This window comes from Phyllostomus hastatus, unplaced genomic scaffold (assembly GCF_019186645.2).
Source record: "Phyllostomus hastatus isolate PE091 unplaced genomic scaffold, TTU_PhHast_1.1 phas_scaffold_11, whole genome shotgun sequence".
Lineage (NCBI taxonomy): Eukaryota > Metazoa > Chordata > Mammalia > Chiroptera > Phyllostomidae > Phyllostomus > Phyllostomus hastatus.
Genome location: NW_025334005.1, coordinates 7645881 through 7666932, shown reverse-complemented (window position 1 = coordinate 7666932; position 21052 = coordinate 7645881). Strand labels below are relative to the sequence as shown.

General features: G+C 42.2%; 1 protein-coding gene across 1 annotated transcript in view; it reads right to left on the bottom strand.

Annotated features, from left to right (window-relative positions):
- Positions 1-10740: 10740 nt before the first annotated feature.
- Positions 10741-21052, bottom strand: part of PATL1 (PAT1 homolog 1, processing body mRNA decay factor) — a 30412-nt gene continuing 20100 nt past the window's right edge. Inside the window, exons 15-19 of the mRNA XM_045855389.1 lie at positions 19269-19428; positions 15042-15197; positions 12981-13072; positions 12722-12871; positions 10741-12385 (exon numbers count right to left, since the gene is read on the bottom strand). Coding sequence (XP_045711345.1) covers positions 12364-12385; positions 12722-12871; positions 12981-13072; positions 15042-15197; positions 19269-19428 — 580 coding nt within the window. The 3' untranslated portion in view covers positions 10741-12363. The remainder of the gene's footprint in view (positions 12386-12721; positions 12872-12980; positions 13073-15041; positions 15198-19268; positions 19429-21052) is intronic.

Here is a 21052-nt window from a genome sequence, read left to right as displayed (position 1 = left end):
TGAGAGCCCGGGGATGGGACCCGTCCTCCAGGCACGCCTTTGATTGGTTTACGTAAAAGCCCATCAGATTCTTGTAAAGCTCATTGGTGATTTTCTGAAGTTCTTAGGGAGGATGGGAGAATGCAGAGCGCCTGGCCAATTGATCGCCGATTGGCTAGTGTTTCTGCCACTCATTTGAGTTTCTGCTCCCGTCACCGCCACGTCATCCCCTCTATCATTCCTTTTTAGCGTCCCTCTTCCGCCCTTACGGATTGGTGGTTGGTATCAGCTGTTTCTTCTACCCTTGACTGGACGAGCTGATGGAAAAGGGGAGGAGTCTCTTCGTCATATCCTTACTTTCAGTTCTTATTGGGTAGCAGACGTGTCGTTCACCTATGAGGGGGAGCTTGAGAATGTTGACCAATGAAAGAAACCTATTGGGAGAGGGGCAGGCCCGGACTGCCAATAAAGTCCAGGATGATAGCATAAGGGGTGTGTCCGCCTGCTTCTAGCTTTAGGGACGTTGATACGAGATAAAAGCGAGTCAGTTTCAGTAAACTGTTTTTGATTTAAGCGTAGTGTTGGAGTCCCTCTTGCTGAGTTAAGACCTCCATACTTTCTTAGTAGGAGAAGTGACTTTCAGCAGTCAGGGTCTGCCTGAATGAGTCTTCCCTTTCTAGAGCTCTCTCGCAGTATTTACTCCGAGCTGAAGGCCCAGATTCCTGGGGAGCCCAGAAATAGCTTCCCCGGTTCCTTCCTGGATCTTCCTGGATCCTTCCTGGATCCTCCTAATTCCCCTCCCTGATTTTCTCATCAGCGCACCACACCTCTGATCTCCTGCTTCTAATTCTGTCCCAAAGGTTGCCCACCTAGCTGTGAAGAGAAAATAGACTTGCAGGGACCTGACTTCGTATGTACCTCACGCCAGTGTCTCTTCCAGGGCTCAAGGCCCTTATTGGTTTTAGCATAAGCGCACGTGTGTATGCCTAACTTCGCACCAAAATTTTTCGTTATAAATGGACTTCGCTCACACATTTGTGAAAGTAACATATTCAGTAACTTATTTAACATTTAGATGTTGTAAACTACTGTTAAAATGGAGCTCTGGGGAACCTGTTACATTTTGCTAGTTTAGGTAGGCAATAGATGCAGCTGTCATTGTAAAACAAATTGCTTTTCCTTGGTAATGTTTTCCTGGTATCAAGAAAGTAAAGAAAAATATCCTTTTCTTAGAAAATATTTTTTAAAAGATGAGATTTATGGAACTCGGAAAAAATGCACTTTGAAAGTCTGCAGTTAGATGTAAGCTATTTGGGATTAATTTTTTTTTTATAAAACTGAACTAAAGGGAACCTATTTATGCTTCAATCCTGCTTTTGCTACTTACTGGCTCTAGGACTTGGGAAAAGTCATTTACTTAAACACTGAAAGACTCAGTGTTCACTTCCGTCAAATAGAAATAAAACCCTACAGGGATGCTGTTGTACATTTGAACATATTTGGTAAATTGTAAACAGCTGTAAAAATGTGAGGTGTGTTGCCAAATACACCTCTCAGCTAACTTGCCAATCAGAAAGGAGAAAGACATGTTTGCAATGGGGAAATCCGGCTGTCCCCACCTTAAAACCCAGTTATCCAACTTAGCATCATTAACCCTGGGACAATCAAGTTTTTGTGAGGTCCCTGTGTGCTGCAGCGTGAAGTCTGCAACATCACTTAATCAAGCTTTTTGCCAAAACCATTCAAGCTGATTCCAATCAAGACTTGAGCGCTAACCTCCCCTCTACAGGGGATGGAGGAACCAGCTGGACACCCTCAAAGAAACAATAGGAAACAACTCGATATCATTCAAGAATGTGAGACATTCTATAAGACAACTGGTTTTATAGTAGAGGAAACACAAAAGATCAAGCAAAATTGATGTCATAAAAAAGGGTCAGGGGCTGACTGTTATAAGCTTCAGAAAAACATAAAAGACAACCAAATGCTTGATTGGATTCAGGTTCTGGAAAATACCCAGGTTTTTAGACATTGTTGGGATAATTGGGGAAATTTGAAAATTGACTGGTATTTGATGATATTAAGCAGTTTTTACACTTGTTCAATGTAATATTGGTATGATGAATATGAAGGAAGACATCTTTAAAATTGAAGAAATGTTTAGGAGTGACCACTGTGAACACTTTGACATGTATTCTACTATCTTATGGATTTTAAAAATTAATTTTAAAAATTTTATGATTGAAATATTTGACACCTATATTTATTAGTTTGCTAGGGCTGCCAGAACAAAATGCCACAAATGGAGTGGTTTAAAAATGGAAATTTATTTTCTTACAATTCAGGGGACTAGAAGTCTGAGATCAAGATATTGGCAAGGCTGGTTTCTTCTGGTCTCTTGCTGATTTTCAGATGGCTCTTTTCTCTTGGTGTCTTCACATGGTCTCTTCTCTGTGCCTGTGTTCTAATCTTCTCTTTTTATAAGGACACCAGTCCTATTGGATTGGAGCCCACCCATGCTAATAACTTTATTTTAACTTAAGATCTCTTTAAAGGCTCATTCTCCATATGCAGTCACATTCTGAGGTTCTGGGGGCCAGGGTTTCAACATGAGTTTTGAGAGACACAATTCAACCCATAAAATCCATAGAATGCATATGATATATGAAAGTTATGAAGCATAATAGTAAAACTAATACCCATTAATCCACCACTCAACATAAGAAGTACAAAATGACCAGTTACCTACATCTTTATGCCCATCCCATTTCCCCTAAACACTCCCAAAGTAACCACTGTCTGAAGTCTATTTTTTAAAAATTTATTCTCTGTCCCTGGCTGGTGTAGCTCAGTGGACTGAGCGTGGGCTGCAAACCAAAGTGTCGCAGGTTCGATTCCCAGTGAGGGTACATGCCTGGGTTGCAGGCCATGGCCCCCAGCAACCGCACATTGATGTTTCTCTCTCTCTCTCTCTCTCTCCCTCCCTTCCCTCTCTCAAAATAAATAAATAAATAAAATCTCTTTTTTTTTAAGTAAAACAGAGACATACTTTAAAAAACAAAACAAAACAAAATTTATTCTCTGTCACTGTGCCTTTAAAAAGGCTCAGGCTCTTCATCCTGTAGACCAGGAATAGTGTTGTGAGGGCCTTTCCTAAGTGCCCCCTTCTTTTATCTATTTCCATCTTCATACAGCAGAGTGATTTTTATTTGCAACATTTATTTATTTGTTTACTTTTAATATCCTCACCTGAGGATACGCTTTTATTGGTGTTAGAGAGGAAAGGGGAGAGAGAGAGAAGCATCGATGTTGGAGAGAAACACCAGTAAGTTACCTCCTAGACGCTCCCGGATGGGGGACCGAACCCACATTTAGGTAAGTGCCCTGGCCTGGAATTGATCCCACAACCTTTTGGTGTATGTACAGGACAATGCTCCAACCAACTGAGCCACCTGGGTGGGTGAGTGATTTTTAAAAGCATATTTCAATCTGGCTGTTGTGGCTCAGTGGATTGAGTGCTGGCCTACAAACTGAAAAGGTTGCCCACTTGTTCGATTCCCAGTCAGGACACATTGGGTTGTGGGCCAGGTCCCCAGCAGAGGGCGTGTGAGAGGCAACTGTTGATGTATCTCTTGCACATCAATGTTTCTCTCCCTCTCTTTCTCCCTCCCTCCCCTCTCTAAAAATAAATAAATAAAATCCTAAAAACAATAAAAGCATAACTCAGATCATTATCTTGTTTTGTACTTTTTTCCTTAAAAACTCTGGAAAGGCTTCCCATTCCATGAGAATAAATCCCTACAAGAGCTGGTGTGGTTACCCTGTTTCACTTCCTTGACTCCAGGAACACTGACCCGCCACGGTCTCTTCAGCTTCTGTCGTTCTCATCTCAGGGTCTTGGCCATCTTCTTCATTTTGCTTGGGAATGCTGTTCCGAGACCTTTGCATGGCTGTCTTCTTCTCATCATTCATGCACCTGCTTAAATGTCACATGCTCCTCAAGGCCTTTCCTGACCACTCTGTCTGAAGTACCTATCTCCCCATCCCTCTTGATTCCATTATCCTCTTCTCTTCTCAGCACTTACCACTGTAAGTACCCCCCTCAGTGTGGAAGCTGCACCAGAGCATGGCCCTCGTTTGTCTTTGTCGCCCCTGTACATGGAGTAACGCTGGACACCAGTGCTTGCCTTATGTTATTAAACTGTTCCTGACTTAGGGGGTATTGTGATAAAACAAAAACAGTGTATTTTGAAGTGGGCCTCACACACACTGGCTAATTTATTAAGTTCTGTCCTCTGATAACCTTTTTAAGCTCCGCTTCTTTATAGCCCAACTACTTCATGAACAGGTATTTGTTTGATGTCTACTAGGTGTCCTCTCTGTGCTGGGTGTTGGGGTAGAGCTGTGAGCAAGACAGTTCCTGCATTTGTGGAGCTCACATATTAATGCGGTGAATAAATGAACAAACCGATCACCTGTGACTGAATACATCTAATATAAAAATGGATTTCAAAATATTGGAATAGAGAAGGGTGAAAACAAGGAGTCTTATGTTTCCTCCTTTTCAAGAACGCTCAACCCAAAAGGGACCATACAGATGCCTCACAATGGCCTTCCTCTAATTCTGATCTTTATGTATTGTAATTGCCCCTTTTTTGACATTACTGGGAGGCAACTCTTTGTCTACTGGAAATGAAGGCATTGAAGTCTGATCGGAAGGGGTTGCTGGGGGAGGAGGGCAAAGGGGGAAAAATTTGGACAACTGTAATAGCATAAACAATAAACAAATTTTAAACAAGAAGTCCGATCAGAAGAGTTTGCAGATATGTCCTTAAACAGTTCTAGTTTTTCTGCTGTTCCTATGTGAAGCATGGGCCTAGGGGCAGGAGCCTTCTTGTAGCCAGGACACTAGACTTGGAGCTTAAAATTCACCGTGTCAGTCCCAGTTTTAGCCCTTACTATAAGCTGGATGAACAATGATGACTGAGAACTGAATCTCGTTAATAAGGCAGCCGTTAAATTATGCCACAATGGCACACAGTGGGACACTATACAAACATGTAACAAACAGGGTAGCTCTCCATACAGTGACATAGAAAGATGTCCACATTGTATTATGAGGCAAAAGTAAAAATATCTCTAACTGTGTATGCATATACATACAGAAATCAGCAGGTAGGAGGGGGTGTGCCGGGCAGAAGGGAATAAAGGGGTGAAAATGGGACAACTGTAATAACATAATCAATAAAATATATTAAAAAATAAAAAAGAAATCACTTGGAAGACAATACGCTAAACTTAGCAGTGGGTTTCCCGGGTGTGGAACTTGAGATACTTTCCCTTTGCAAGTTATCTGCAGATTTCTCTCTGGTTCTTTAGACTGGTACAAGATCTAAGCAATTGAAGATATCCTATTCACGACTGGCAAAACACATACATCACTCATTACCCAGCGCCCTTATAGATGTTTCCCAGCGTTCAGGCCTGGTTTAGGTTAGTATTGACTTGAAGAATGAACTTGGCTAAGCCGGGGAGCTTGGAGAGCCACACTGAATAGTTAAGGAAAAGGCTCTCGGATCAGCCTTAGGTGCAATAATGAAAAGCAAACCAGAGGCTGTGAAGAGACCTGTAATCTACTCACAATCTGCTTCAAGGAGGAAAAAGGGCAAAACAATGGTATGAAGGGATTTCTAAGATACTGATTCCTCAGATTAAAGGCTTGTTTCCAAAAAACCCATATATTAATTTCTTAAGGATCACAATATTAATATATTTAATCAGTATATTTAATATATTTAAGAAGACAAGTATAAGGTGCCTTCAACTTCCCCACTTCATTCCCCCACAATGGATTTCACTGGCCTCCAGTGGATGGTAGATGGAGTCCAGTTCTCTGTCAAATTCAGTCGTGTCTTGACTTCCCTAATGATTGACAAGGACCTTGAGTAAAAGCTAGCTGGCTCACACCTAGGCCAAAGTAGATCTTTCTACAGATCCTGGGATCTGTAGATCCCATCTTTCTACAGGAGCTGGGATCCATCTTGATCTAACAGTCAGTTTGGAAAAATGCAATTAGTGTAAATATGGAAGTCTACTGGGAGATAAAGCTTGAACTTACCAAAGTTGTTCTTTGATCTTTCAACTAATAAATCATCTTATGTGTCCAATAATGGAATACCATCTCTCCAGATAATTGCCTTGCTTTCACATGACTTTTTCAGATCCCTAGCACATTCTTCTGTTACAGAGTCAAATGCACGGGCCCTAAATTCAAGGACAACTAGATCAGACCCTTTTGCCCTGGTAAAACAATGTGGAAGAGCAGGGACAATCGCCTACATACAAACTCCCCCACAACCCTTCCCCTTTAAGGCAACCACTGCTATTTGGTCACCCTCAACGGCATTCTTTTTCCCATTCTTTCCCCCTCACACAGATCACACCAAACACATACAGAGAACCTATTTTATGTTTAACATTATATTCTTAGTATTTTTTCCACACAACTAAATTCTTCCAAAACAGTATTTCTTCTAAGAATATAGGCAATGCATTTTCTCTATAGGAAATTTGAAAAATGAGAAGCAAAAGGTCCCCATATTCATACCACCATACATGCATTTCCTTAAAAAGAATTCGATTCAAAGCATGTACACTTTATGGTTTTCCCCCATGTTATATTATGAACACTTTCCATGATTAAATATTCTGCCTAATTATCCATGACACCTGGCTTATCATTTACTTAACCATTTTTGTGATCTTGGACATTTAGGTTATTTCTCTTATTCATAATGCTGTGAAAAGTATCATTATTTGGGAATCTTTGCTTAGATTTCTGAAGCCAAACTAACTAGTCAAAGGCTATGAATACTTTGGGAGCTCTTCACATCGCCAGATGACTTCCCAGAAATGCAGACCTGTACCCCACCCGTGTAAATGGCAGTTCCAAATCCTCACAAGCATTCTTTCTTCTTTTTTTTTTCTTTTTTGGCATTTAAGCACATTTATTGTTCCAAGGGCCCGGTTTGAATGCAAAGTGAGGATTAGTGGGTTCTAAGTAACAGAACAGCAGTGGCATTTACACACATTAACTCCCAAAGACCCTCTGTTTTAAGGCAAAGTGAGGAAGGGATGTGGTCCCAGACTAACAAAGGGACAGTAGACCCTTTTGGCGCACTACCAGTCCCAAGTACCCTCTGTGGCAATGTGAGAGAGCTGTGTGCAGAGGATCCAGGTTGACAGGAGACATTGGGGACCACAATTTTGCACATAATCGATTTGTGATAAGGGCTTTAAGTAATCATCGCTTTCAGATGTAAAGTTACTGCTTCATTCCCAATACAATGGTCACTACTAACCAATTAGAATTGTGCACGTTATCTGTCCTAGTGCATTGTTCCTGAGGACTAAAGGTCCCCTGCTGGATGTCTAAGGGAGTGGCTGTGGCCAGTTCACAGACATAGGCAAAAGCAATTATGGATGTGTTTAATTCGACAGAAAGGTCCTTGAATGTTGGGCCCACATTATAGCTACCAAAAGGGATACAGTGGACCTTTCAAATGAACAGTACTCTGGACAACTACAACTGTGAGAGTTCACTGTCCAAGAGCTAGTTTCTTGAACAAATCACTCCTTAGCAATATCCTAGCTGGTGTGACAGGGTAGGATTCCATTTTTTATTGCACAGGAGTATGAACATATGCAATTATGCATATCAACTCTTTAAGAGAAGGTACGATGTTACCGAGGTAGGCTTATCCTAGACTAATGGGTGGGGGCACTCTGAGCAATGAGGATTTTACGTATTCTCAAAGTCTGTAAGTGACGAGAAGAGCATGGGTGGGTCTTACCTGTTAGGCAGGACCATGAACCATCACAAGATTTCTAAAAATTTTGTTAATTTGATAAGTTAAAAAAAAACATATCTGATTACTACTGGGGGTGAACTTTTTTTTTAAAGATTTTATTTTTAAGAGAGGGGAAGGGAGAAAGAGGAGGGAAGCATCAGTGTGTGGTTGCCTCTCAGGCACCCCCAACTGGGAACCTGGCCCGCAACCCAGGCATGTGCCCAGACTGGGAATCGAACTGGCAACCCTTTGCTTAACAGGCTGGCCCTCAATCCACTGAGCCACACCAGCCAGAGCTGGGCATGAACTTCTTACTATTAAAATTACTTGCATTTTCATTTGTGAAAATTATTATCCCCGAGTCTGTTACATCTTACCTGGGTCTTCTATTTCTTAAATAAGATTATATACCTCTATGTCAGTTTTTGACTGCGACACACCATTGTACGTTGTTTTAGTGTACCGCCTAATTTATTTTTTGACATACATTAGCAGGGAGGCTAACACTGCTCTCATTGGTTACTTGGAGTCTTAGGTATGACTTTTCAAGCACCTAGGACGAACATTATCTGGAATATACTACATGCTTCAAAATCATTTGGTAGTCATTGTAACCTCCTGTTATACTTACTCATAGAAGAGAACCACATCCTTCCTAAACTCCGGCTTTTTCACACAGGCACGTAACACTGACAGTTTCCGGGCTCAGGCTGGTATTTCTCAGGCTGTGGAGAACTGGAACCTAGAGAGGAGCAGAGCCTACAGATTCCAGTTCCAGCCACTGGACCTGAGACCGCCCTCTCCGTTTCAGCTCCCTGGCTCGGGGACCAGTCTCCAAGGTCTTCCTCACTTGTTGCGTTCTGCATCTACACCTCTGGGGACCCATGGGCATCCCTGGGCCACCTCCTTTCTAATCAAGCAGAGCTATCTAGAGAGACTTTGTTCTTTCGTGTAGGGGTGAGAGTAAATCTACCAGAAGACACTTCTACTCCTTCACAGCACTGAGAACATCCTGTATGAACCCCCGGCCCTGCTGCGTCACCTCGGGCAAGCTCTTTAACTCAAGGAGCCTGTCCACTCACTCATCCGGGGAAAAATAAGGTTCATGTAAGTAGAAAGCCTATGTTACATTATCCCCCTCCCTCTTTACCATTTTGGACTTTTTTCTACTTGTTTGCTGTTATCTTTTTTTATTCACACTGAAGATCTCACATGTTTATTACTGAACCAGTCAACTAGTGCAGAAACATAGCAAAGAGAAAAATGGTTTCTTCTGTAGAACACGTCCACCTGTCCAGAGTGGTGGTATTGCCAGCTCGCTGTGGGAAGAGGCTAGCGCTGGTGACACAGCACAAGCGTGTGCACCATCTCACGTGTCATTCCTCACAGGTCACGGGTTCTGCTCCAGGGTGTCTCCCCTCGGAGCTGTGCCTGACTTTACTACAGTTTCCATCCAAACCCACTGGGGAGTCGGGGCAGCCCCCATTTTTTTCATGGTGAGACATCACTTGATTATGAATGTCTGGTGGGAAGACCCGGTGCATGAAAGACTCGACTGCACAATGGCAGAGCAGGGGAAAAAGAGCGGACTTTTTTCTTTTTTTAAGATTTTACTTATTTAGTTTTAGAGATGGGAAGGGATGGAGAAAGAAATATCAATGTGTGGTTGCCTCTCGAGTAGCCCCCACTGGGGACCTGGCCTGCAACCCAGGCATGTGCCCTGACTGGGAATTGAACCTGTGACCCTTTGGTTTGCAGCCCGTGCTCAATCCACTGAGCCACGCCAGCCAGGGCAAGAGCAGAGCCTTTTATCTTGACCATTTTAGAGTAAAAATGATACTGAAGTCTAAAGAGTAAATTTTACTATAACGAATTAGCCAATTTCCCCCACTTCCTTTGAGGATATGTACTGTGAGATGAAATTCAGAGCTAACCATGTAGGCAGCTTAAGGTCAAACTGGGCTACATGAAGAGAATCTTCAAAGTGGCCAGAGAAAAGGAGTTACCTACAAAGCAGTTCCCATAGGACTGTCAGCTGATTTCTCAAAAGAAACCCTGCAGGCAAGAAGAGGCTGCAAAAGTATTCCAAGTCATGAAAAGCAAGGACCTATATCCCAAATTGCTCTATCCAGCAAAGCTATCATTTAGGACAGATAAAGTGCTTCTCAGATAAGGTCAAGTTAAAGTAGTTAATCATCACCCAGCCCTTATTATATGAAACGTTAAAGGGACTTATCTAAGAAAAAGATAAAAAATATGAACAGTAAAATGACAACAAACTCACAACTATCAACAACAAAACCGAAAAAACAAAAACTAAGCAACTAGGACAGAAACAGAATCACAGAAATGGAGATCACATGGAGGGTTATCAGCAGGGAGGAGGAGAGAGAGTGGAGAAAGTTACAGGGAATAAGCAGCATACGTGGTAGGTACAAAATAGACAGGGGGAGGTTCTGAATGGTATAGGAAATGGAGAAGCCAAGGAACTTATACGTGCGACCCATGGACATGAACTAAGGTGGGGGAATGCGGGTGGGAGGGGGTGTGCAGGGCAGAGGGAGATCAAGGGGGTAAAATGGGACAACTGTAATAGCATAAAATATATTTTTAAAAAATCACATGCCTAAAGATAGATGAACTATATAGTGTATCTACTATAATCCATAATTGTTTTGTAATTAAAAGGGGGGAGGGGAGAAATGAAAGCACTCCAGGACTTTCAAGGAACATTACCATGTAAAAATAAGATCCTTATCTGTGTCCCTTACAACAAAATTAAACGGGTGGAAACATCAGGTAAGATCCTTACCAATCTCCAACATTAAGGTTTGCCAGTTCTACCTGAATACACTAGAAACACATTAAAAATCAAGAAAGGAGAAATGCCAGGCACACATTTTTTCAAGTATACAATTTGTTTTTATTTACAATACCCTATAAAAATGTAAATTTAGAAACTTTAATTTTTATTAATTAGAACCAAACAAAAAAGATAAAGCACAGAGAGGAAAAAATAATAATCAAGTGTTCACTTGATCGGCTGTGAAGTGGAAAGGCAGGAAAGGCGCCTAGTGAAAACAGTCAGTGGACAGTGTCGGAGGGACGCTAGGTGACGGCACTGCGGAACAGCTGGTGGGCCCAGGGCTGCACATGGGGAGAAATGGAGATGGAGACAAGGACAGCTGGTGTAACGGAGGCTTTTACTGTTGTACGGTACCTGTATGTGCAAAACGTGTATTCTCTTTCAACATCATAACCTGTCTCCCCCACTACACTCGGAAAGGTGAGAACAGCAAGAAGTGTATCAGGACACTCCTGTGAAACCAATTCAGACGTAACTGTCTCAAGGGCTGTAATCACTAGGGATCTAAACCCCTTATCCTGGTTGACTGCTGAGTGGGAAAGGGACAAGTGAAAAGAGTCATGGCAGGCTGTTCCTGCTGGGATTCATATCCAGGCCCCTGGGTGCCTGGGACGGGACTCGGGTGATGAACTAGCAAGAACAGCAGTTCTGCCCACGACGTGGGGGAGAATGGAGAGCAAAGCAAGCCTGACTTAGCGTCCATGGTTTCATGGGGACGTTTCTACCCATGACACCGAATAAACACGGGCGAGAGAGAAGGGAGAGCATGGCTTACTGAAGTCGTCTCAGGAAGACAAAAGGTACACTGTGGCAGCAGGCTCTACAGTAGAATCACCTCGGGCAACCTTCCACGCACTTGAAGGGGCAGGCTCAAGTGCACTGTAGCTGTAGCAGGAAAGAGGCTTAACCGTGTGCTGTTTCCATTCAGGTGGACAGAAACAAAGGAAATTCCAGTGGGGAGGAGAAAAAGGACTTCTCAGTCTAGAGCTGGGCATCAGCCAATTAAGAGTTCTGATTTTATTAAATATGCTGCATATCCTGTATTTATATTAAAACAAGGAGAACCCACCAAGTTAATTACAAGATGGACTAGAAACAAGATAAAAAATACATTAGCTGGTTTGTGTTTAGAGGAGGGATGTGTCAACTAAATATTTCTCCATCTAAAACTCATTCTTTAAGGATCCTCTGGAGACCACATAAACGTGTGTGCAAGCATATATGTATATATATATTAATTTCTACTTAATTGGCTCTCATATTAATATGGGGCAATGAAAAAGACTTCAATAGGATGCGGGATGGGATCCTTTGGCAGGCTACAATCTACTCTGAACTGGAGTAGTGGTGGTGGGATAAAGGGAGAGATTATATTTGTGTCTCTAGGGCAAAGAAAATGCAAAACTGGGAAGAATTGAGTCAAAGTAGGACATGCAGAATTGTAACGGAGAAGGTAAGAAGAAACCAGCAGAAGTATCACCCAGCCAAGTGTCCCAGAGCGGGGGGAAACACCTGGCACTTAGAGGCAGCCCCTGTGAACAGGAATCGGTCCCACAAGATGCTCTGGGCGACAAGCTACCTCCCCTCCCTCATTACAAACGCTCCATTGGTGATGGCAGCAATGCAGGCGACAGCCAAAAGGAGGTACAGGACACACTCGCAGATCTTTTACCGTATCCCCTGAACTAGCCTACAGGTGATAAAGAAAGAAAAGAGACTTGTTTGTATAAATGAATTAAAACAGAAGGCAATATTTTGTATTAATATAATATCCTTGTAAAAATTCTCATAAGAAAACACCCAAGAGCCCTCTACCCTTGTCATTCAGTCACCTCTGAGGTGCTGCTGCGCCCAGTACGGTGTTTTACGTCTGGTAGATAGTATGTTTGACCGAAGTCTGTCATCTCTTCCACCAAATTCAGATTTATGCCACCTGCCCCACCCCCGCCTGACCTCCGACCCCTACTGTCTGAAGTGCCCCCTAATGTCATCAGTGAAATGTGGAACTCTCCTGCCGCCAACTTACTGCAGTTTTGTCTCCAGCAAGTTCAGCTTCTGTCTGTCAACATAGCGAGAAAAGAGGGATACTAGGTTTGTGGGGATGGAGATTGGCTTGGCCAGGGATGCTTGGGGAATCCGCAGAAGTTCTCGGGTCGCCATGAACATCACCTCCGTCCTAATGGGAAAAACCAGTAATAACAATGTAAGAAAAATGAGAGGATTACCAAAAAGGATGAGATGATTACGTAAAAGAACTTAGAAGAAGAAATACAGCCCCGACTGACCACTGGTTGTTTTCTGCTGACCCTGCAGCAGGGTCTGAACTCTGCAGGTCTTCCCCACGGCTCAGGGCGACGAGGAGCAGTGACAGGCCAAACTGCAAGAGGAGAGAGGGAAGTAAGTTCGACACTGCACCTCACCCCCGCCGCCCCAGGGAGGGGAAACGGCACTAAATCAAAGTGACCCCCCTGCTGTGCTTTCCTATGGAACCGGGCAAAGGCCGGACGACCACGAGCAGAGATGCTGTGCCCTTCTACTTGCACAGCAGCAAAAACCATAGCCGATGCAAACGGAAGTCCCAGTGTCCCACGGTTCTCTCTGCTCCCCTCTACCCCGCCCCCCGGGATAAAGGGGCAGTTATTTCTCGCCATGGATAATGTGGGACGTAGCTTTTCTCCCATTTACAAGAGCAGAAATGATGTTAAAAGTTAAATGAAGACAAACTTTGACATAGAAAACTAAAGTTCATGGAAAAAATAAGCATTAGAATGAATTAAAAAGGTGCTAAAACCCATAGGAAAATGTACAAAGAAAAGTAACTGGAATGATCAGAATACAGAGAGAAGATTTCCTTAAAAAAGGACACACCTATCTGGAAATGCAAAGGCTTAGATATGATGCTAATGAGAGTCCAAAAAATAAAAGAGGGAAAGATAAACAGATATATTCACCATATCTAGGATTATTAAAATTCAGCAGCATGCTTTAGAGAGTGAAATAATAAAGGTATTTTTTATTTAGGGGTAGTAAGAGCAGAACACATACAGTCTAAAGCGGCACAGAACGGAAACGCAGAGAAGGGCCAGAAGTGCTGGGTTACTGTCTCAACCACAGTTACAGTGGATCGTGACAAGAAGGTGGGGGATCTGGGAGTTCCATGTCACCTTTCTGAGTCCCCCTCACAGAGGACCACCCTGCCTTTCCACGAAAAGTTCCTTTCATGTCCGAAAACAACGCTGGGCTATATAATTTCATCTGTCCTTCCAACCTTCTACTGCCTTTATCAAAAGTGTACCAGGAAACCCAATTACACGGAGGGCACATAGCTGATCACTCCGGAACCCCAACCTGAAGTCCCTGGAGGCACTGCTGCCCTCTCCCTTTGGAGTCACGCTTTGACAGGTTTCCGGGTGCAAGGAAGAGCCTACTTTTCCACTTCACTGTACCATCTGGCCCTTAACGCGTGCCATCTATGGGCACGACAGTGATCTGTTCACAGCTGTCTCTCATCTAAGTAACAGGGACACGCTCAGGGAGACGGCATCACCTCCACTTCACACAGCAGGAAACTGGCTGAGCACAGTGAGATCATCTGTCTGGGGTCACAAGCCTAGCAAGTGGCAGGCAAGGAACGAAACCTTGCTCTGTCTAAAAGCTCATGTTCTTTCATCTGTATTACGCTTCCCCTGTGAGCCTCTGATCTTTACCTTGATGGAAGTGAACTAATGAAACGGGGTGTTCTCTTCACGGTCTCAGGACCGAGACCACTGCTACCCCACCTGATGCGCCTTCCCCCTCCCACGGCACTCTGGGTTCATTTGTGACAACAACGGTGTGAACCAAACATGTTTTCCAGGCCTCCCTGCAGTCAGGGCTGGCATGTGACTAAGACTGGCCTTTGAGATTAAGTACTTGTTGGTTAAAACTCCTGGAAAGGGTCCAAATGAGGAAGGCAGACAGCTGATCCACACGTTTCAGCCCTCCACACGCACCCCTCCTCCTGATGCAAAGTGGCACTTTGAATTCTACCACCACCACGGACCCCGAGAGGTCCCGAGTACGGCGGCCACTGCTGAACTGAGGGTGGCAGAGAAGGCAAACCGAAGGAGTCGCACCCCCAACGGTGCTGTGGGGCCATCATACCAGATTCGCTGACACGAGATACACAAAATTCTACTTTGTTGAAACCACTGTTATTTCTAGCCTCTGTTACTAGGAGCTTAATGTAACTCCTGACTGTAGGAAACCTTTTTAATAAGTTGCCACAGCCACAGCAGCCATTACTGTCATCTACAACTATAATTCAGAAGCCCTGTAAAGCTCAAGAACAAAAAAGGCAAGACCACCTTGTTCTGGAGAACAGCTGTGAGGTGAGGATTAGAGGGTGCTGGTGCGGCTGCACTTTGAGGTAGGTTCATTAGCTGTTGCAGAAGGCTGGTGACAGTCACTGACGGAAGATGGTAGAGGAGGAGAGAGAAGGGACTCAACAAGCACGGCAGCACCTACAGAAAATAAATAAAAGCATTAGCCGCTAGTACCTGTTGCTTCAGCCACCCTCCACCTGAGGGCGTGGGTGGAAGGATGCCCAGCGGGGCACTCAGCGGCCCGCGGCGAGCTAACGAAAAAGGGCTGACAAGTCCAGCAGGCACTACTGGAGTCTCCGCAACGGAGTCTAAGGTCATCTCCTGAGCACTTTTTCAACTCGATGTGCACAGGAAGCATCATGGCTTGTGTGAACCAAGGGTATAAAAATCACTTCTCAATTACACAAGATGCATGATAAAACATCAGTATTTTAATTTATCCCACAAACATTTAAATGCCTACAGTGTAGCAGGCACTTAGGCCAAAAACAAAAGTTAAAAGGACAGACAGACCCTCAGAACCTAAAACACAGAGGGGAAGATGAGTAAACAGGCAATTTCAATGTATGTTGAGAAATACTCTAAGGTTGGTAAATTCTCAGTGCTACAGAATTACTGAGAAGTATTGTTCACACTTAATTCTATCATGGTTTATCTTTATAAAATCTCAAATGAGAAAATGCAGAAACGATTCACCAATCGTACAGATGAGAGAAGCTAAGTGATCAGAAATTCAGTGTTCACTGTTACAAAGCTAGACGGAATCCAAGGGTGATGGATTCTAGCCTGCTAGCCAATCATTCCTTCTGGCCATAGGCCCAGACTGGAAAGTTAAAACACAGAACTACCAACATAACTAGGTTACAACACATGGAAAGAAATCAAAAGTGCTTCTAGCACTCATTGTCCATGGTATAAAAAAATGACGGCTGGTTTTACTTTAAATAGCAGCCAAGGATGGAGAGTGGACTACGTTTTGTGATCTACTACTCTAAATAAACAAACCTTTAAAAATTAAAGTGTTATTGGCTATACACAAAAGTATAAACAGCATAATGAAATCCATGTACTCATCACCCAACTTCAACAACTGAATTAACATTTGCTAATCTTATAAATCTGTTCCACCTGTCTTTCATCTATAATTACTTGAGTTTGTATCTCTAACAAAATCTCTCAGAAAAAAAAATCTCACAATTATCACATCTAACAAAATTTAATTCCTCAATATCATCTAGTATCTACTCCCAACTCAAATTTCCCAATTGTCTAAAAAATGTCTTTTAGCAGCAGGTTTATTCTAATCACATTTCAAGTAAAATGCACACACTCACTGCACTTGGTTGGTAAGGCTTTTAAAATCTGTTAACAGGTCCTTTGTCACTAGCCATCACCTTTTCCCATATCATTTATTTGTTGAAGAAACTGAGTCATCTGTCTCAGTTTGAATCTAACTAATTGCACTGCTGGGGTGTCATTTAACAGATTCCTCTACCCTCTTTTTCCCCCATAAAAGCTGGTAAGTTAAAGTAGAGGTTTGATTAGATTCAAGGTCAACAGGGGCTGGTGGAGGGGTGGTCGAGCTGCTGTGCTTTCTACTGCATCACGTCGACGCACATAGCATCTGGCTGTCCCCTTCTTAGTGGAGCTGATGGTGATCAGTGGGTTCAGGTGTTGTTAGCCTGCTCCAAACCCCTGTAACATTCCCCACCCACCTTTTACTTTGTGCTTTTAGCAACAACGATGGCTGTCTGGACTGTTTTTTCTACTGGGGGCTGTAAAATGATTTCCTAATCTTATATTTTTGCATCCAGCAGCTGAAATTCTTCTATAAAGCACTTTCTATTATCAACTCTCTGGTCACCACACTTGGTTGTAATGGAAAGGCAGAATGAATGCTCGGATCTTTTCTTATCAGTTTTCAGATAATGATGGGCTAGCAACCTCTGAGAATGATTAACATACTTTTTGATATCATTATAAACTCACGAAATATATCTCCCAACCCGCTGCTGTAATTTTTCTTTAAGATGCAAACACTTTCACCTTTAACCAAAAGGAGCCCCTTCAGGTTGGTTTGTGCATCTCTTACACAGGACCCCAGTAATCTTTTAGCTCCCTTGCTTTCTGGCGTAAGATATTCCAGGATTATCTTGCACATTTTATAAGCCTCAGCCCTGAAATCAGCTATTATTTCAAGGAAATGGTATGTAGCAATGTGGTTTACTATGCATTAATGAATATACCCATCATTGTACCCGTGTGTAATGTGCAGCCTTATTTCCCCCCAAAAACTTTGGGAAGGAAGTACACATTATACATGGCAGAATGTGGTATTTAACCATGTTTTCCTCACTAGCATGTCAGCTCCAGTGAAGCAGGCATCTTTGGATTCCTAGCTCCCAGCACCTAGAGCTAGATGCTCTGTTTCTAGAACCAAAAATCAGTGCCTAGTACTTAGAAGTGTTCAGTGAACATCTGCTGAATGAAAAAAGCTCTTCCAAACTTGTTTCCATTGATGAGTTCCTCGGACATGATGAGTGCCTGTCTCCTCGCCCACAACAACTTACATGCTGTAAGGCAGCTGCTACTTTTAGTTTTGTTTTCTACTTTCCAGGATAAACCTCAGATCCTTAACCTTCAAACCATTTCCTCAAATCCATTTTTCATTCCTGAAATCTTAGCATGGATGGAACTGAAGAATATTATGCTAAGTGAAATAAGACAGGCAGTGAAAGACAAATACCATATCATCTCACCTGTAAGTGGAACCTAATCAACAAAATAAATGAGCAAAAAGAACCAGAGACATTGAAATAAAGAGCAAACTGACAGTTACCAGAGGGGAGAGGGAAGGGATAATGGGGGAAAGAAGGGGGACATGCAGAAAGGACCCACGGACAAGGACAACGGGGAGGGGACTGTCTTTGGGAGTGAGGGCTGGATGGGGCAGGGGAGAGCAACAGGGGGGAAAATGGGGACAACTGTGACTGAATAATTAAGAAAAAAACATAAGAAATAAAAGTAAATCATTTCCAAAGAAAAAAAGGTACTTGTCTCATCTCATCTCACTTCGTCTGCTGATGAAACCTAAACTTGGCATTCACTTCCTCTGCAGATGCTAACATTTCAAGAAGGTATGTTTTGAACTCATTTCTGAAGAAATAATTCTCAACTCTTTAATGTTATACCACGGATAAAATACGTTTCCTGGGGACTATTCCCAGACAGTTATCGCTCAACTTGTAGTCTACAGGTTCACTCTCATAAATTCTATTTTTCTGAGTCTCACAGTTAGTATACTAGTCCCTTGTGCAACCCTTATCAACCTCTCTGAACTTCTAACACCGCTCTAAATGGTCTAATCCTTCAAGTGTTAGGACAGGAATAAGCAGAGAACGATTCCTACCAAGAGTTAACTTGTAATAAGAGTTAACTTGTGAACTCGATAATCATGTTTCAATTTCCAATCTAGTTTAGATCGTAATAAAAACCACTGAAAACACTGGTCTGATTCCTGTGGGCAGGATGCCATTCAACTCAGTCTACAGCTAATGGCAACAATCCGGTGAGTGATACTTTACAGCCAGCAAAGTACCAAGACTTTAAATTTGTAAACTTCTTTAAAAAAAAACAAAAAACAAAAAAAGATTTTATTTACTTATTTTTAGAAAGATGGGAAGGGAGAAAGAAAGAGAGGGAGAGAAACATCAGTGTGTGGCTGCCTCTCATGTGCCCTGCACTGGGAATCAAACTGGCGTCCCTTTGGTTCATAGGCCAGCACTCAATCCACTGAGCCACACCAGCCAGGGCAGTGGGCAAACTTTAGTGAGCATCATATTCAGCTGGGGACCCAGTTATACAGGAGCCCTGACCTTTCCTCTGTAAATTCTGATTCAGCATATTTGAGGTACAGCTAAATTATTTGCTTTCCAAGTAATTCAGATATAGATGACAACTTTACAACTATGTTCAATGAGATAGAATCACTGCTTTCCTCAAGTTTAGAAACACAGTCTGTTGGATAAAACATGGGATTAAAAACATAAGCCTGGAGTACAGTTTTCCTTTAAATAATCAAGTCATACTGCCAAAGATGGGATAAAACAACAGAAAAAGAATGGAGAGCAAAAGAAATCTGGGCCCTAGAAACATTATTAACTAGCAAGACTCTGAGAAAAGATGTCCCTCCTGCCCACATGTGATCACCTCATCTTGTGCATCCTTCTTGATAAGGAAAGGGAGGTTCCTGGCCGTCGTCATAAGAACGTCAGCTGCTTGCTCTGTGGAGAGGAAAGGGAGAATGCGGGCAACCATTCTCTTCCCCTTTCGGATACACATGATCTGTACAAAGTGGTCGTCACTTGGCCTGCAGGGGAAAAGAATGCTAACGTAGGTCAGCAAGAACAATATAAAAAATCTTCCCACCCTCATATGTTACTGAATGAAAATACTGCACTCATTTTCACTCTATAATTACCTGTACTACAGAACAGTGAGAGTTACTTCTCCAAACCTCAACCACACAATAGAGTAATTTCTCTAGTTTCCCAAATTTAGATCATCATTTCAAAAACTGTATGTCAGAAATATGTGGTCAAACTATTAACTTTTAACTACGCAAATACCATAGTTAATACAGCAAAATCTGAAAAATACCTAAGCAAACAAATTAAAAATAAATTAATAACCTGAAAGTTAGTGTTAACTTTTGAGGAATTTTTTGGTGTATTATATAAATATTTAATCTCTCATAAAAATATGGGTCCCTAGATTTCATGTGGCTTTGTTGCTTCACTTTTCCCAACAACTTCTTATGAACACTTTTCCACATTAATAAATACACTTCAACTACATACTTTTCAGTGGCTGCATAACATTCCAATCTATGGACAAACCCACATTTATTCAATCAGTTCCCTGTCAGCCCACCTCCACAAAAGAAGGCACTTATTCTTTTTAAATAAGATTTTATTTATTTATTTTTAGAGAGGAGAAGGGAGGGAGAATGAGAGGGACAGAAACACCAGTGTGTGGTTACCTCTTCAGTACCCCCTAACTAGGACCTGGCTCACAACCCAGGCATGTGCCCTGACTGGGAATTGAACTGGTGACCCTGTGGTTTGCAGGCTGGCACTCAATCCACTGAGCCTCACCAGCCAGGGCAAAAGGTGATTATTCTTATGTTCTGTTTTGTTTATGTCCTATCTTAGTCTTTTTGCATTCACCAAATAAATATTGGGCATTTACAGAACATTTACCATTAGCAAGATTCTGTTCCAGATTCTGGGTGGAAAAGAAATGACAGAGATACAAAAAAAAATTAAAAAAAATAAAAAAATAAAAAAAATTAAGGAGCTTAGTCTTCACTGAAAGACTGACTGGTTTCTACAGTGTATGAGTATTCTATGGAAAGCCCAAGAAAGTTTAAATGTTTATATTTTTCAGCTTAGTGGAAAAGAAAATACATAAAGATTACAGGGTTCATTTGGAAGGAGGAAGTAAAACTGTCATTGTTTGCAGATGCCATGATAGAGAGACCATAGGGTTTTACACAGAAAACCCTATAGTCCCCACAAAAAAATACTCAGTAAGTGAATTCAGCAAAGTAGTAGGATACAAAGTCAATATTCAGAAACTGATGGCATTCTTGTACACCAACAATGCATTATAAGAAAGAGAAACTAAGAAAAAAAATCCCATTTACAAATAAATGAGAGCATATACTGTGTTCACAGATTAGAAGAATTAACATCATTAAAATGTCCATACTACCCAAAATGATCTATAGATTTAATGTAATTCCTATTAAAATATGAATGGCATATTTCACAGATATTGAACGAATACTCCAAAAATTTATATGGAATCCAGAAAGACCCCAAATAGCCTCAGCAATCCTGAGAAAGGAGAACAAAGTAGGAGGGATCACAATATCTGGCACTACGGCTATACTACAAGGCCACTGTATTTAAGACAGTCTGGTACTAGCA